A 19,385-nucleotide genomic window follows, 5' to 3' on the forward strand; every position below is an offset into this window, starting at 1 on the left:
AACATTTTAGTTGTTTTCTAATATTAGTTGATACATTTTGACACTAAAATTGTCTGATTTTTCATATTTTGAGCCTTAATTAATACAAACATTAGAGTTTCCTAGTAATTAAAAAAAAAAAAAAAGAAAAAAAAAAAAAAAGAAATCCCGACCGACCGACCCAATTGTTAAAATTCAATTGAGGGCAAGCAAACAATTTTTTTTTCTTGGCCTGATCAAGGTTGTACATGTAGGATGAAAAAAAATGTGAAAGTACTTGCACACTAGATGAGGATTTTGAAAAACACAATAAATGGATGGTTTTGAGCGTTTTCATTGTTTGGTACAATTGTTCCATGGTTGAATTTTGGACCTTATAAAAAAATTTGGCAAGTGGACCGTTGTGGATTTTTTTAGGGTGCTGTTTGTTGCTGCCCCCTCCCAACCTCTGCCGCGTACGGGCCTGAAGGTTGTTCTGTGACAAAAGACGAATACACCCTACATTACATTCTGTCGTAGTGGGCAATCTTATCCACTGACAGTTATCATGGTTAGTTAGGCCAATTAACACACAGGCATTTAATTAGCATATTTATTAGTTGAGTAGTGTCCACAAGAAATCCATCTTTATAAATTATACTCAATTGATCTATTCCGTTTGAAATCTTCACTCCCCCTGTGGAAGATGCAGCTTTCTCATAAAGCCTTCAATAGTGGGAGAATGTATACGGTGTGTTTCAAATGGAATCAATTGGCTTGGGTTCATTATTTTGAAACCCATACTCCCCCTGTATAATTTAGCCTTATCTTCCACAACTATTTCGAATCAAAGTTACCCATTGCTAAATTCTACTTGGGAGCGATTGCCGAATAGGGTGCAACTCGACTAGTCTTATTACAAGACTGCCCTACCCCAAACCCTAACCCTAAACTCCGTAAACGAGAACTGGACTCAAGTCTAGCAAGTTGCACCCTATTCGGTAATTGTACCTCTACGGAGCTTGAAACCCATACTCCCTCTGTTTTAAGACTTAGCTAAATCTTCCACAGAGGGAGTATGGACTTTAAATCTAATACCTCGTTATACATGATGGTGGTAGTTAATGAGACCGTTGTTGTATAATTGTATTTGATGGACTTATGAATTATGCAAATAACCAGTAACTTTTTAATGGCACTGCAGCCAAGGCATCAGCTAAGTTTGGCTCATTAAGTATGCATTATACGATGAATATTAATGAGGCTATCCATACAGCAGCTGGTTTATTCAGAGGAGGCTTCAGTCCTATTAGCCATGCATGATAAATATGATTAGAACATTATAATTCATGCATTAATTTCCCACTCTTATGTTATGTAAAAATATTGTGATAAATTGCATGTCCACATAAGTGGTAATTTGGTATACATCTACAGCCAAGCAAAACATAGGTTGATTTTAAGTCTTTTTGCATCAACATTCAACAAATAATTAGCTGTAAATGTTAAAATGCGGATTGGGTTGGGTACTTGGATAGGTTGGCACTTGATCGGTTATTTCAACCATTTGCGCCATTTTCAAATGTACATTATTTATCACTTGTCCCAGGGAGTAAAGGTGGACTCAATTATATTCCTTTGAAGCCCAGTTTTAGATACAGAAGGAAATCAGAGTACCCCGGGGAAACCTGTAAGAAAAAAAATTGTATGGAATGGAAAATGATCAAATGAATACAAAATTGTCTTGAAATGAACTGGGTTCGAACCTAGGACCTCAATGATGTGGACATAAATGCTTGCTGAAGACTAGACATAATAAAATTAAACTAAAATTAGAAATTACTTTACATGCATTATAAGTATGCAAAACAGGGATACTCCTAGTTTTTAATGACTATACTTTGTTTCGGCCGAAAGTTAGGTGTCAAGTTACACATATTTTACTTAATCATGTCTGTAACGTCCAAAAGATTTTTTTGACTTTTGATGGTGTCCTTCACTTCTTTCCCGATTTGTTTATTTGCGACTGGTAAAAAAGACTTGTTGGAAAATGGCAGCCTCCTGCAAAGTTGTGTACACGATAACGTTCTTACAAAATTGCTTATTTTAGCTGATTAAAGATCATTGTTGCAAAAAGAACCTGAAATTCGTGTAACGTAGTGAGTATAGTAATGAGTCGTGAATAAGCTAATGTTATGACATGTTGTGGATACCAGATATGGAGCGTTTTCCAACCCGGCCTTGCCATAAAATTGAACTAAGATCCCTGTGAATCTTACAATGTCAAATGAATATTCATGAATAAGTTGGAGATGTTGAGACAAACAAAAATAAACCACATATTTCAAAACCACAGACATTTTCACATAGAAGCAGTGGCGGTGCCACAGGAGGGGGAGGCAACCCCCCATTCAGAACTCTTGCTCCCTGTTTCCTCCAGTAAAAACCCAAAATTGCGACAAATGTCCACTTTTTGCAGCAATTTTGCACAAAATTGGTTTATTCCCCGAAATTCACTTTGCCTCCCCTGACAAAATTCCTGGCACCACCACTGCATGGAAGAGACATTTTGAAGGTTTTTAAGTGAATGAAGCAGTTTGACACCAAAAGACCCGTGAGCAGAAAATGTCATTTCAGTATGCGATAAATCATCTCATCACCTGCAGTCAGTCACACCAAATACAACAGTCTTCCCTTACCAATTATTATGCATGAAGTAATGAATATTGATAAGCTGGTTTGCATATTGGTTTGGAAATTCAGTATTTCGATCCACTCTGGCGTATGCATGCATAATTCAAGTGCATAATTTGTGTTGTGCTGCATTTATGGCTTGCATAAGATATTTTGCAAATTTTCTTAAGAATTGGATGAGAAGGGAGATTTTTTTGTCAGGATTTTATGAAATTTAGCAGCATACCTCTATACCACTTTGGTAAGCCAAATTTTAAACCTAAAATTGTCTAATAAATCATGTGGTGCGAGCAGAAAATTGTGTTTGAACACTTATAGTGTTGATACAAAAGGTGCCTCAAAAAATCTGTGCCAAAAAAACACTTGGCCCCCTTTTGACTATTAAAATACTTTGCCCCTTTTGAGTCTTGCCAAAAAAGTTTGGTACCCCCCCCTGTAGTTTTACCAGCCCTGGCAGGTACACATAATTGCTGCACCCCTTGGAAAAACTGTTTTTAAAAAAAGCCAATTATTCATCAATTAGATTCAATGACATGGTATGTCAGATTTGTGGTTACTTGAAAGAAAAAAATTATAATACCAACTCATGATACTAATTCAGTCAGATCAGCTAGTAAACAGAATCATTTTACCTACATTTTGACCAGTTGCAAGTAACGCCATATTGACGTCTGATTTACAAATAGCCAACAATTGACACTTGCGAGTGACATATATGCTAACTGTCCCTCTAATACATACATTTGATTCAAGAAATGTGAAATCTTGTCCCAAATAGATCAAGTATTCCACTCCAAGGGATGCATGCCATCCACCCAGCTATCAACATCATCATATTATACAGCTCTCTATCTCTCTCTCTCTACATGGGTGTAAATTTTTTGCTCCAATTATTTCTAATTCCCTGTGAATCTCTATACGGCCACAAGCTCTTAAATATTTAGTTTTCAAGTAGGGAAAGTCGAGTGAGGGATGAGAATGAAGTTAACGAGGGAGGGAGTTGAGTTCATATCCATGGGTACTAAGAAGAAGATAGTGATGCTAATGGGTTACTGTAAAACTACCCAATTGGGCTGCACGCAGTTGACTTGCTCCTTTGTTTAAAGTGTGAGTGATGAGATTGAAATTAACGAGGGAGGGAGATAGAGAGGGGAGTTCATATCCATAGGTGAGGAGAAGACGATGATATTCACCCTTTGCACGGATCCGCCATCTTGCTACCAAAACGAGGTTCTCCTTGCAAACGCATGCGCAAAATGTGCATTTTTGTTTATCGTGCTTTTCTAGCAACGCGCCAGAAGACTTTCGCAACGCACACGTGGTAATCAAAGCGTGCGTTTGACAGGCGAACGGCACGCACACAGAGCATGCACTTTGCGAGTAAAAGCTCATTTTAAGATGACCATGCGATCAGCGAATAATGCTGTACCGTACTCAAGCTACCCAATTGGGGTACTTGAAGATTGCTTGCCACACCCTTGCCTAAAATTGGGTTGCTTTTACAAGTTGAAGGCAAGTGCATTGGTGCATTTTTGTGAAATTTTCACAGTGAAATTCTCTTTTTAAAAGAGTCAAGAATATTTAGCTTGTTTCTTTGTGCGTGGAGCTCCTGATGAATCTAAAAATTACCAGTGTATTTTATGTCCACTTCCTAAAATGGCCAATTATATATGGGACGGACTTGGATTCATGTTGCCATCAACTTGTTTTCGCACACAATCGGGTGATTTCCGTGGTGGTTTCATTGAAAATGGTACATTTTGATAATTTTTGGGTGCTTTGTAGGTGTATTTGCTGCACCATGGTACTAACAAGTTTTGGGAACACTATACAGGAGAATAAAAGCAGTATAGAGGCAAAGGTGTGCTAAAATTCAGCTGATGCATATTTCGAGGGTTTAGTACCAGAAGGCCCTATCTGCAATAGCTGTCATGAATGTATCACATATTTAGATTCATACATAAACTGAGCTCAAAAAGAAACTTATAATTTTTTATAACTTGTGAATCACAAGGTCATATCTTAAAATACTGTCTATCAAAATGAACCAAAATTACACAAAGGATTACTTTAATACTCTACTCAAAACACATGTCAGTAACCAAGCAGTTGTCCAACTGACACAACAGCAAAATGCACTGTCATGGGACAGCTTCCTGGACTTCCTCCACTTTCACAGCCCAACATTTGGCACACAGCACACCAAATCTGTGAGAATGCACACAAGATCCTTGCTCTGATGATAAAACGGTGCTGCATTCTGCTTTTCATACACTTTTTTCATGAAACACGGCTGGGCTGTGAATGTGGTCCAGGAAGCTGTTCCATGTCAGTGCATTTTGCTGTTGTGTCAGTTGGATAACTGTTTGGTTACGGTACTGACATGTGTTAAGAGTAGAGCATTGAAGTAAACCTGTGTGTAATTTTGGTAGAATTTGATAGACCGGATTTAAAGATATGACGTTGTGAAAAATTATAAGTTTCTTTTTAAGCTCAGTTACAATATGTGACAGTACAGCATAATGAGCCGTAAATGTCCTCAATTGTATTCTGAGTTACAGTGTAAAATGGGTATGAAGGTCGTATTCATAGGTACCTCAATTGGGTGCTACGTGTACCTCATTTAATGAGATACACGTAGCACCAAATTGAAATACCTATGTATATGACCTTCATGCCCATTTTACACTGTAACTCAGAATACAATTGAGGACATTTACGGCTCATTCGTGCTGCTACGGTCACATATGGAGTTTGCAGAAATGGCCAAAATGTCTATAGGGTAGCTATTGCAGACAGGTCTTTCTTGCCCGTAAACCTTAGTATTCACTCCATGCATATTTATGAGGTAGCGTAATGAGGAAAACACCAACATCAGGAAAAGTTTATTGATGATAAAGTTGATGTGATGTTCCAAAGCCGAGATGGACTCTATGATGAGAGGGGAGATCCTGTTTCATTTTAAATAGTTTCTCTAGATGAAGTATGGTGCTAGATGCAGTTGTAGAAAAGATTGTGATAAAATAGGGTGGAGAGCTGGGTCTGTACCTCAGGAGACACTATGAGCCAATAGTCTCATCTCCCATTGCAACGTTCAGGTCATGGTTAATGTACTTTACTGACATTGAGGATTTTTGAGATCCTAGAGGATGGGGTTGTGATGAGATGGATGCGCCTATGCATGATTAAATGGGCTATGCCAGTTGAAATCCATACACCCCCTATGGAAGACATGATCTGACTTTAATCTCCCACACAGGGAGTGTGAATTTCAAATGGGGTTACCTGAATGCATGACTCCATTTAAAATCCACACCCCCTGTGTTGGGAAGAATTTGGTCATGTCTTCCATAGAGGGTGTATGTATTTCAGCTGGCATAGCCCAATGAAGGTGTTGGGAGGGAGTCATATTTGGTGTGGTATTGATTTCAAGAGCCTATGCTCAGGAGTGAGTGGGATTATAAGGAGTCTACTCATGGGATAACTATCACTTTTATGATTCATGTGAACAGGTTTTATTGGCAGGTTGTCGTGATCTATTGACTTATTTCCGTACAAAACGAAAAAATGATGCGTTGTTTATTGTTTTCTCATGAATAGTGATTTTATGTATACAGTGTGGATGCAGTATAATATGCTCAGCATTTCACTCATAAATGTTTAGTATTCGACATGTTTTCAAAAACAAATGCATACATATACAAGAGATTAGTGTAAGTATATCACAGGGGGTTAAACTATTTAAATAACCTGTACTTGCAGGGTAAAGTAAGTGTTTTGCTACTTGTGTGACCAGATTGACACCCCTTTCCTGACTTTCTAAGGTGAACATAAACTTGGTAATTTTAAAGTAGTAACCATCACCAGCGGAACTTGAAGTGTTTCTTTTCTATGGGACATTGTTATGTTTTTGTTTGAAGTTCTATATGTTCTCACTTGTAGTAACTTTTACACATGGGTACATAATTATTATTTGACTGGCTCACTGACTCCATCCACACTATACAGGTAGGAAGAGAACAATAAAATTCTTTATTTCGGACAATGGTTGTCTAGGTCCAATGCTCTAATTTTAACATTTTTTCAATGCTCCAATGTAATATGGACTCTTATAATATCAAAACCGCTGGAGCAATATCACTCGATATTTTAATGATCGCCCACCTTTAAGAATTCAGAAGATGATAACTTTAAAATACATGTACAAAGTTGTTATTATAAAAGAGAAAGTATTCTATTTCCAAATTACATTAAATTATTTTGTGCAGGTGGAAAATAACCAAACTACTTTTTTTTTAGGAGAAAGTATTCTTTTTTCAAACATTTACATTAAATTATTTTCTGCAGAAGGTGGAAGATTTAACGAAACAACTTTTCTTTTTGCCTTTATAATTATATTGCTAGCTTGGGAGTAAGGTTTGATTTTGGGTGGGGGAATTTTATCAATTTTGAATTGGTCTGTCAGTAAGATTGAATAAGATCTGAATTGCAGGTGAATTATAACATCCTATGATTTTAAGTCATACCTGCCTAGATAATACATGTTTCTCACTCAGGCTGTAATAGTTTAACATATTGGCCAGCCTTTAAGTGAATTGTCCATCCCTAGCTTGAGAAAGAGAAATCTTATCTTACAGTGTGAATCGGGCTGTTAACAAGTCCAGGCTGTTGCTTCAACAACTCAATTTTCCTCTTTTTTTTCCATATCATTCATCATTCCCTGCCCCATCGCATGCATGCTAGCTTAAGTCCTGCATACATATTTATAGATGCAAGCAGTGTGTATTGGGACCTGCTCTTTCCCTATGCATAGTCAGTTCCCTATGGTGCCAATATTGGCTGCTGAATGCATAATGAATATTCATGAGGCTTGTTTGGCTCGCTTTCAATGCTTCATGCATGTATCAATTGTCCCCTTGGGCCGTGTGGTCAATCCTGCTGCCCGACACTAGACTTGGATAATATCCATCGTATGTAAAGTGGTTTGACAGTTGCCGGCCCGGTAGCCGTCCTCGTCGTCATCACAGAGTTTGTTACTGTATATTTTCTTATTAATGCATCATAATGCTACACGGCGCTGCAGTGCTTCTGTAAATTGAATATATCTTTGTTGCGCGGGATTAAACGAGAGCAGGGGAATATACATGAAGTAGTTTAACTAGTTTGACATGGGAGGACTAGCTATATGAGAGGAGGAAAACTTAGTTGATGCTTTGATTTGAATACATCAGCTGGTAGCCACCAAACATTGCCTGTTTAGCACAGCTTTTAGTGAGTGGCATGCGTGCGGAAATGTGCAACAATCGGTTGTTAGCGCGTCAGTGAATCCCTGGTGAGACTTATCTACGGGGGAATTAAGGCGTGCAATGGAAATTCATGACGAGGGGATCGCGCATTGTTACTAGATCAATTGAATAAAAAGGGGTTGCTTACATTGGTTTGTTTCATCGCAGCAGGATCTATACCATTTACATCTCTCTAACTGCACTTTAATGTTCTTCAGTTGTGCACAGCTTATTGTGACACAGAAAGTGCAACTTTAGATGAAACTTAGTTGGTGGTTCGTATGAAGTGGAGCGGTCCTGTTGCATATTTACAACCTGCACTCAAGTGATAATTAATAATTCTACTTGTTACCAATCAATGACTGATAAACTTGTGCAGCATTACATTGTACAGTGAAACATTGACTGAATTGAATAGAAACTTTGACAGTATTGTTGTGGTGAAGCAATTTGTGTGAACTGAAAGAATTCTTCAAGGATAATTTGATCTTTGGATTGTTTGTTGTTTCTGGATTGTGACAACAAGTCAAAAATGGCCGTAAGTTGGTATTACCGTATTTATAAATGTTGTATCCAAATATGTTTATGATTATTAAATGCAGGAACATAGTTGTAAAAAAAACTTGAAAAATCTATAAATGTTGGTTTTGATGATGTAGAAAAGTTGATTGGTGTTGGTTGGTGTTACTGTAATAAATAATTAGAATCAATTTAGAGGGAAAAAAGAAGTATTGTTGGGTGCTGACTTCCATTAGAAAAGTTGAGTTTTGGTTGGTGTAACTGTGATAAATAATAAACTTTAGAATCAATTTAGAGAAAAAAAAAAGCATTGTTGGGTGCTGACTTCCATGAATTAAAATATTAGAAAAGTTGAGTTTTGGTTGGTGTTACTGTAATAAATAATAAGTAGAATCAATTTAGAGGAAAAAAAGAAGTATTGTTGGGTGCTGACTTCCATTAGAAAAGTTGAGTTTTGGTTGGTGTAACTGTGATAAATAATAAACTTTAGAATCAATTTAGAGAAAAAAAAAAGCATTGTTGGGTGCTGACTTCCATGAATTAAAATATTAGAAAAGTTGAGTTTTGGTTGGTGTTACTGTGATAAATAATAAGTAGAATCAATTTAGAGAAAAAAAAAGTATTGTTGGGTGCTGACTTCCATGAATTATTTTTGGTTTGGTCAAATCTGATTGTAGGACAATTGGAATGACAGTAGCCATATTTGTCCAATTTTAGCCATAAAAGTGAAAACTTAGTAAATTTCTTTTAAAATTAATGATCTCATCAAGGAAGCTAATATTAATAATCACATTATTTTTCCATTGCTCTCGCGGTTCTTGAGGTAAGGTGTTTTCCCCCTCCAAAGAAATGTTGTGCACATGGGGCGGACTGACATTACTTAAATCAAGCCTTTGGATCTCTGTTAAAAAGTTCCTCATATCATATCAGGCTGCAAAATAAGGCAATTTTGAAAGGGCACATCTATTTTACATAAAAATAATAGCAGTAATTAATAGGGAATCAAGGCAACTGGTAGGGGCATCGAAGGCAATTGTATTTTATTTATCTGAATATTTGAGTGCAAAATGCTTTTAGGATCTAAAATGAGCGTTTATTGCGTTTCGACAGTATTTTTGTGGGACATGACTCACATGAGAGCACCTCAGACCTATCGAATTGCATTCTGAATACGGAGCATGTCTTTCTGATATCAAATAATTTTCATTTTTTGAAAATCACAATATAATACAAATTTTATGACAAATTATAAAATTTGATATTTTTCAAATTTTGATATTAGAGTCCTCAAGTAAATTATAAGTCTAATGATATATTCTTAAAGTGTATGTAGCATGGAGGAAAAGCCGACGGTCAACTGAAATTTTGACCTTTCATATTGAAGATATGGATTTTTTCCCAAAAAGACCTAATTTTTTTTGTGTTTTGGGAAAAAAAATCCATATCTTCAATACTGAAAGGTCAAAATTTTCAATTGATCGTCGGCTTTTCATCCCACCTACATACACTTTAAGTATAAATCATCAGATTTATAAAGTTTATTTCAAGTACTGTTAAATATCAAAAATATCAATTTTTAATGATTTGCCATAAAATGTGTATTTTAAAACTGCGAATTTCAAAAATCAAAATTATTTGATATCAGAATGACATTCTTCAGTATTCAGAATGCAATTCGATATGTCTGATGTGCTCTAATGTCCCAAAATAAATACTGTCCAAACGTTCATACCCCATGCCTAATTGAAAACTTGCTTGATTTATTGTTGATAATGAGTTATGTGTGTTTTACAAAGCATTGTTTCTGAAGCCCTCTTTACAACATAACTCAAGAACCACAGGACCTACAATAAGTATATCTGTGATATTTGAATTCTTTTACACACTCGCTATGAAATGATCAATACAAATTTTGCCAAAAGCTCACTACCATTCGCAAGATGCTGTGAACTACCAAATCGCAACAGTTTAAAATAGTTGCTACCTTTAAAAGTAATCTTGTTTCCCTTTTTTTTTGTATTGTTTTATTTATTTATTTATTCAGGAAAGTTGATTTATTTTATTTCATACTTGTTATTTGTCCATTTATTTATTTTGTTCGTTCGTTCGTTCATTTATTTATTTATTCATATTTACTTCTACATGAATTAACTTGACATTATACTGAATAAAAAACAATAATCAAGGGCTATAATTGTTGTCATTTCATACACTCTTAGATACGTATACCGCGAACCAATCAGAGAAATCTTTAGAAAAATCCAAACCATGCATTGATTGTGTATATTGTGCACTCCGCGTACTACGCGCAGTGCTTGCACACGTGTTCGTGTCGTGTAGGTTGATTCATTTTTTGGGCGAGTTGATGCATTTATATTTGGTTCTGTTTTCCAATATTTTTAGTGATAATTTTGTTTTAAAAAAAAAGCAAAAATCATAAGTTTTTTCTTCTCATGTATGAAATAGGTTTTAAAATGAACATGTATTACTAGTTGCTCGAGAAATTAGACAAAGTAATGCACTTGCGCTGATGTTGATCGTCTAATGCACTCCCCCTTCGGGCTCGTAATAAGAAACATCAATATCAGCAAAAGTGCATTATTTTGTCTAATTTATCTCCCAACAAGTAATACGTGTTCATTAAAACCATTAAGTGTGTGGAGTAAGTTTTTGGGTGAAAATCAACTTCATTCTGTGTAGTGCTCACAGCAATCAAATAGTTTGTAATTCATCTTGAAAAGTTTTTGTATCCATAAAGCATGGTTTAATGTTTAATTTCTGTGTATGTGTGTGTGTATGTGACAAATTTGGTTAAAGTTTTGGTTAAAGTTTGCTTTCCGCCTATTTTCTCGGAGACTATGAGTCGCACGTTCCTCAAACTTGGTGGGTGGGTGCATCTTGACCCGAGACAGAACCGGTTTGTATTGGTTAGTGGGTCAAGGTCACTGAGGTCATCTAGGGGTCATCTGAGGTCAAATTAGTAAAAACTGTCATATGTCCATGACACTTGGTGGGTCCATTCAACATTTAAAGCCAAATTTTTGGAAGGTCATTTCGAGGTCACCAGAGGTCATCTGAGGTCAAATTAGTAAAAACTGTCGTATGGGCATGAAACTTGGTGGGTACAGTCAACATTTAAAGCCAAATTTTGGAAGGTCATTTCGAGGTCACCAGGGTCATCTGAGGTCAAATTAGTAAAAAGTGTTGGATGGGCATGAAAATTGGTGGGTACAGTCAACATTTAAAGCCACATTTTTGGAAGGTCATTTCAAGGTCACCAGGGGTCATCTGAGGTCAAATTAGTAAAAACTGTTGGATGGGCATGAAACTTGGTGGGTACAGTCAACATTTAAAGCCAAATTTTGGAAGGTCATTTCGAGGTCACCAGGGGTCATTTGAGGTCAAATTAGTAAAAACAGTCGTATGGGCATGAAACTAGGTGGGTACAGTCAACATTTTAAGCCTAATTTTTGGAAGGTCATTTCGAGGTCACCAGGGGTCATCTGAGGTCAAATTAGTAAAACTGTTGCATGGGCATGACACTTGGTGGGTACAGTCACCATCAGCCAGATAATCGTGCCCAGCCGATAACCGCCAAATTCATTTACCTCTACCAAAAGTAATTGAAAAAGCAGGTGGTCGCAAAAGCAGGCGAGACTCGTGGTTCGAGAACCGCCTTGTTTGCATAATATAATTATGTAAGCATTTAATAAATGATGTGCTTGTTGTTTGTGTTGACAGGAGCCGAGGTGTTTACTATGAGTGTGGAGGGTGGTACGGCACCAGTTCAACAACAAGTGATTATCAATAAAGACGGCACAATGGTTATCAGGCCAAGTAAGTATTTGTGTTGGGGGGTGTACTCATTTTCTCTGTTCAACCAGGGACATGAATGAGACTTATTTTAGGGTAAATGGCCAAGTAAGTATTTGTGTTGGGGGGGGTGTACTCATTTTCTCTGTTCAACCAGGGACATGAATGAGACTTATTTTAGGGTAAATGGCCAAGTAAGTATTTGTGTTGGGGGGGGGTACTCATTTTCTCTGTTCAACCAGGGACATCTATTCGACCAACGATTTGATGCACAATCGGCCAATTAGATTATCGGTCTGTTGAGCTATGATTGTCAGACGATTGATTCAGCCAATCAGAACCCTCTTCCGTGTTTACGCTCTGCACACTCTCAAAAGGTAAACAAGTGCCGTTCTTCTCTAACAAAAACTGTAGGTTAGTAACTATCTAGCTGACATTATTGCGGTCATTTATTCCATTATCTAAATGATGTCTGAAGATGAGCGGTTCCTGTTTTAGTAATTTTGGACAATTTCCTGAAGACAGTAACATGAGATCCAGTGTTGCCTCCCACAACAAATCAATCACTACAGTTCAGGTTAATGTGTCGTCGCGACACGTGCGCATTTACTGACGAGCAAAATGAGTTTCTGTTATCTAGGGCACAATCAATTCCTGAATGTTATATTGTCATGTTGTATAGGAGGGACGAGTTTGCATAGCTTCAACAGGTAGAGGCATAAACACATTAAAATCTATGACATATGTATAGTATTTAAATTGGGAATTTGTTGGTTTTCTAAATGGATGTTCTGTATAGTAACACACTTGCATTCATATAATGTGACCCAACTACAGCCTGTCTCAAAAAAAATTGTGCAAGTGAAAAGCGCCCTCTTTGGCAATTAGAAAATACTGTTGTGACATAGTGCTTACATCAATGTCACGGGCGAGTCTTAGCTCTCAAATGCCGTTTGTTCTGTTCAATTTATGTGTTCCAATTTCGAGATATGTTTATTTAACAACGAAAGGGTAAAATCACAATTGTGCCACTTTTACTAGGGAAGAGAGCTGTACATGTAAATCAATGATAGCTGATGCTGATGCGTCTAATGCACTCCCCCTTTCGGGGCGCACGCATTAGACGCATGAACATCAGCACGCGTGCATTATTTTGTCTAATATCTCTCCCAACAAGTAATATGCGTTCATTAACCTATAACATGTATAAGTGCGCAATATTTGCTTGTCTTTTTTAAGTAACTAAGAGAACAGTATTTACCATGATAAAATAATTGACATGCACATGCAAAACAGCAGAATGTGAAATCCATTTTTACAACAGAATGTGAAATATTTATTTATCTTTCAATCTCTTTTAAGTGGAAAAAGAGAATCATCATTCCTGCATCATAATAAAACAGTAAAAACAGTCAAAAACCTTTTGTATTGTGTATTCTTTTGATTTCATGAAGGAACTCTTGATAAACTTGATGCTATCACTGTTACATGTAAAGCCCTCTTCCATAGTAAAAGTGGCACAATTGTGATTTTACCCTTTCGTCTTTAACTAAACATATCTCGAGATTAAAACAAGCAAATTGAACAGAACAAAAGGCATTTGAGAGCTAAGACTACACCATTGACGTTGATGTAAGCATTATTTCACAACGGTATTTTCTAATTGCCAGAGAGGGCGCTTTTCACTTGCACAATTTTTTTTGAGACAGGCTGTAGACATCTTTATACCCAAGCCAATGTTATAGACTGGCTGACCATCATATTGAAAAAAGAATATTTTAAATTAGAGTTATTATTGTGCAGTCCAAATCGTGTGTGCAGTCTTGAAAATAGTTACCATTTAAATTTTGTTACCAATATCAGATCTGATCGGATATCGGCCGATATTCGGATCGGATCGGATATCGGCTGATATTATATAGATATTGGATGAGTAGACAATCGGTTGAGCCCTATTTTAAAGTTTTATGACTTCAAAATCGTATATTATTTGCCGACTGACGGACTGTCGCCATTTGATGCCCTGGACATATCTGGACACCATTTTTTAAGGGGGCACTAACTAATGTGAGTAACTATAAATAATTATGTGATTGATGACTATTTCACAATGTAAAGAATAAGCGCCCAGCGCCCACCCAAAATGACTTCGTTAAGAAATGAATACGGCACTAGTTATCCATTCAATGATCCATTTGTTGTTATTATTAATTTGATCTCAGTCAGTGCGCTAATAAACAGTAACCCTATAATTTTGTACACTGTTTGATTAAATTCATACTTGGATCATCTGCACATTAAATGAATATTGATGAGTACATTAATGATACATGAATACATACTGAATAGCTGAGTACATGGATGGGTATAAATGAATACAAATGAATATTGATAAGTACATGGATGCGTATAAATGAATACAAATGAATATTGATAAGTACATGAATGGGTATAAATGAATACAAATGAATATTGATAAGTACATGAATGGGTATAAATGAATACAAATGAATATTGATAAGTACATGAATGAGTATAAATGAATACAAATGAATATTGATAAGTACATGAATGAGTATAAATGAATACAAATGAATATTGATAAGTACATGAATGAGTATAAATGAATACAAATGAATATTGATAAGTACATGAATGAGTATAAATGAATACAAATGAATATTGATAAGTACATGAATGAGTATAAATGAATACAAATGAATATTGATAAGTACATGAATGAGTATAAATGAATACAAATGAATATTGATAAGTACATGAATGAGTATAAATTAATACAAATGAATATTGATAAGTACATGAATGCGTATAAATGAATACAAATGAATATTGATAAGTACATGAATGAGTATAAATGAATACAAATGAATATTGATAAGTACATGAATGGGTATAAATGAATACAAATGAATATTGATAAGTACATGAATGAGTATAAATGAATACAAATGAATATTGATAAGTACATGAATGGGTATAAATGAATACAAATGAATATTGATAAGTACATGAATGCGTATAAATGAATACAAATGAATATTGATAAGTACATGAATGGGTATAAATGAATACAAATGAATATTGATAAGTACATGAATGAGTATAAATGAATACAAATGAATATTGATAAGTACATGAATGCGTATAAATGAATACAAATGAATATTGATAAGTACATGAATGCGTATAAATGAATATATTAATTGATGAGTACATTTATGAGTATTAATGAATACACTTAATGAATAGGAGTGCATTTGATGAGCAAATAATCCACAAGTTCAACTTACAACTATTTTAATTCAATGATGAAACTTCTACCCTTTGGGTGGTTACTGATGGCAAGTAGTTAAGGCGACTGGAAAAAAACCCTGTTTTACGGGTGGATCGGGACTTTTCAAGTAGGGTCGTCAGTCGATTTTTGTTTCTGGCGGCTAAAATGACCCTAAAATATCAATGAAAGCTTGAAAATTTGATGATTTTTTTTGGAAACATATTTTGAAAGACGGCTGTGATTTTACATGATTTTAGCAAAAAGTAAAAAACCAATTCTCTCAAAAGCTTGTATTGGTCGGTTAGGCCTGGAAAACTTTTTTTCCCTTCGCTTTAAAAGTGGAAATTTTTGTAAAACATTAAATTTCGCGTTCAACACAGCAGTAGCGAAAAATAAAAAACATATGAAATATGTTCTCTTTTTACAAAATCTCAAAATTACGAATTACAGAACAGACAAAGCAGCTCCAAGTCGGCAAAGCGCGTACAATTACACTCTTGAAAATTACCAAGTTTAGTATAGTGCTGTGTAGTAGCATCAAGCTGCATTCATGAATATTGATGAGGTGATTTGCATACTTTATCTGTAGATGAATAATCCTAGTCTATACCACTCAGTTCAATTCAAATTGCAAGTATGAATGTATTTATGAGGTTTGGGTCTGAACATGAATAAAGAAATCTTCTAAAGAACAGATGAAATTGTCAGATCGATGCGCTTGTACGACGTCCAAGCACTAGGATCCACAACATGCTCATCAGTCAAGGCACAGTTCTGTAACCCCAATACATTTGCACATTCATTGAATGACCTCTGAAAATTTGGGTACAAAAACTCATACTCTGAAACTTGAGGTCAAATTTTGCACTATGACTGTTTACTTGAAGTGATTGAACTATGTCATGGGGATGAGGCCTTAGTGGTGCATAGTGAGGGGCCCATTTCACAAAGCAGTACGATCTGCAAATACAGGTCTTTCAAAAAATATGTGGACATGATGCACAAAGAGTCATACCCAGTGCAGACACAGTGTATTTGATTTATTGTTATTGCAGGAGCACGATTGGTCAGTTCTTCAAAAGTTCCAGCTGCCTTGTACTTGTGTGTGTTGCTGCCAAGAAGGTGCAAGGTGTATGCATACAAGTCTAGAGTTCCATGATGGCACAAATTCAAAGACCTGCAATTAGTTGAAATTTCGGCCCCAGATGACTTTTTATTGGGGTGAATGCAGGCCCTGAATAGTTTACCACCATGACCTTCAATTGCCTTTTGGGTTGGGGCTTTTTACACTTACGGATGGTGGGTTTCTGTTTCTTCGGCAGAGAGCACTTGGGAGATGATGAGGCTACAGGTGGACTAAGAGGCCCAACATCATCTTCAGAAACATTACTCAAACTTGAGAAACTATTTGATGTTTCAAGAGTCCATTGTGAGAAAAGTGAGGTGGAAAAATTGGGGAGGCCACAATTACAACAGGTCCAGGAGATGCTGCAATTTCCTAACACTTCGTAATTGAGTGTGTTCATTCCCATACAACTTGAGTGGTACCAACCCTCGCATTCATCACATTGAATAGCCCTTTGTTCCCAGGTACATGGTAAATTACAAACAACACATGGAAACTTTGAGCAGGAGTCATCAAAGGGCCCTGGGTTTAACTCACAATCTCCTGCTTGCATAAGCAAGAGAATGGCCAAATACATAATGCCTGATCTGCTCAAATTTTCAACAAGAGGTTTACTACGTCTAGTTATGAACAATTGTGTAGGTAGGTGATTAAATTTAAACACTGTGTGCATGTTCGGTTTCAGACCAACTCCTTGAATCCAGTTTAACAGTAAAATACTCCAGTGTGTATGCTTAAGATTCAGATCATTTAACCATATTGATTTACAACTGTATGCCTGTTCAAGCAGGAGAAAGCTCATGTATGTATAATTTACATTACTACTATCTACACAAGGCTCGTGTGAGATAAACACATCCACTGATGAAGTATGGTGTACTGATTGAGTCTTACCCATGCAGGTCGATCCCACTCCATGGAATTCGCTGCTAAATTTACACGCAGATTGAGGCTCAATGATAAATAAAATTATCGCAATACTCACGAAGATCCTTGGTAACATGGTGAATGAATAACAGGGCACGCGGCCATAGGGGAAGACACTCGGGAAATACCAGCGCTAATCCTACTCACAACACGACCCGTGGAGGCAACTTAGCACGCCATATTGGAATCCATTACCATTGCGCAATTACGCTGCAGTCAGTGTGATGACGTGTGAATCAAGATGGCCGACTCACGCTGGACCAGGATGATTTATGAAGTCCAAATTTCACCGTCTAAAGCAATAAATATCGCAAAACTAATGTTCCCAGTATGATCCTGGATGTTAAAAGCTTCAGAATGTCAGTTTTTGGATGGATATGTGACAAAAAGCCTGACTTTGAGCGGTACAATTTCGGAGCGATGTTGAGGTCCGACCGTACCACTTCAAGGGCGCACACCACAGCCCAGGACAACCAGACTTTGATGCCTGGCAACCAGAAAGCAGAAACACTTGACTTGCCCGGTTTTGGCCTGGATAAGAGGAAACATGTTGATGGTGATTGAGTCTTCGTTGCAGAGTTCCTTGTAGTCAAAGTCACAAGTCCACGTCCACAATATTAACAAATGATCTTTCATTTTTGCCACACAGGTGAAGTAACTACAGTTACTACATCGAGCGCAGCTCAACCCAAAGTGGCATCAACACAGGTGCCATCTGCAGTGCAGCCAGGAGCCACTGTACAGACACAGGTAAGTGTCAATCAATTAGTCACTCCTCAACCCAAAGTGGCATCAACACAGGTGCCATCTGCAGTGCAGCCAGGAGCCACTGTACAGACACAGGTAAGTGTCAATCAATTAGTCACTCCTCAACCCAAAGTGGCATCAACACAGGTGCCATCTGCAGTGCAGCCAGGAGCCACTGTACAGACACAGGTAAGTGTCAATCAATTAGTCACTCACTCAAACCAAAGTGGCATCAACACAGGTGCCATCTGCAGTGCAGCCAGGAGCCACTGTACAGACACAGGTAAGTGTCAACCAATTAGTCACTCACTCAACCCAAAGTGGCATCAACACAGGTGCCATCTGCAGTGCAGCCAGGAGCCACTGTACAGACACAGGTAAGTGTCAATCAGTTAGTCACTCACTCAACCCAAAGTGGCATCACTCAGTTCTAGTCAGGACTTCAGGACAGAATCAATATAATCAATCCAGGAGCTAGTACTGTACAGAGTTACATATCATCAAATGATTCAATCAATAAATCAATCAAACAATCAATACATTCAGGAGATCCTATCATGACTATCATCTTGCAGTGCCAGTTTTGAATCGCAAGCGCTAATCTGATCCTGTGGAGCGTTTACACCTGTGTAGAAGGACTACCTGTCTGCATGCTGGCAACGCAACTGAGTAAACGCACTAACAGCACTCTTAACTTGAAACAAGACGCATGCTTATGTGAGGTCAGGTACTGGTATCTGCGAGTGAGTTCATATTTTGTGCACCCATCTCTGTAATTCTATGTTGACTTTATTTCCAGGGCACATCAATTCCACAGACCTTAACCATCCAGTCACCCATGTCAGCATCAGTGGCACAGCAGTTGGGATTCCAGACTTATGCAGGTGCTCAACCAACACAATTATTTGTCAATGTAAGTTTTTTTTTTTGTTATGCTATCATAGTTGCAAATAGTTCATTGTGAAAGTTTGAATGTAGTAGAGTGTGGTGTGGAAATTAAAACATTCTGAAGAGTGGACTC

General features: G+C 37.0%; 1 protein-coding gene across 1 annotated transcript in view; it reads left to right on the forward strand.

Annotated features, from left to right (window-relative positions):
• The window catches only part of LOC140144217 (uncharacterized), an 86,240-nt gene that overhangs the window by 22,234 nt on the left and 44,621 nt on the right, over positions 1–19,385 (forward strand). Inside the window, exons 2-4 of the mRNA XM_072166033.1 lie at positions 12,198–12,293; positions 18,267–18,367; positions 19,164–19,277. Coding sequence (XP_072022134.1) covers positions 12,198–12,293; positions 18,267–18,367; positions 19,164–19,277 — 311 coding nt within the window. The remainder of the gene's footprint in view (positions 1–12,197; positions 12,294–18,266; positions 18,368–19,163; positions 19,278–19,385) is intronic.

Source organism: Amphiura filiformis, unplaced genomic scaffold (genome assembly GCF_039555335.1).
Source record: "Amphiura filiformis unplaced genomic scaffold, Afil_fr2py scaffold_45, whole genome shotgun sequence".
NCBI lineage: Eukaryota > Metazoa > Echinodermata > Ophiuroidea > Amphilepidida > Amphiuridae > Amphiura > Amphiura filiformis.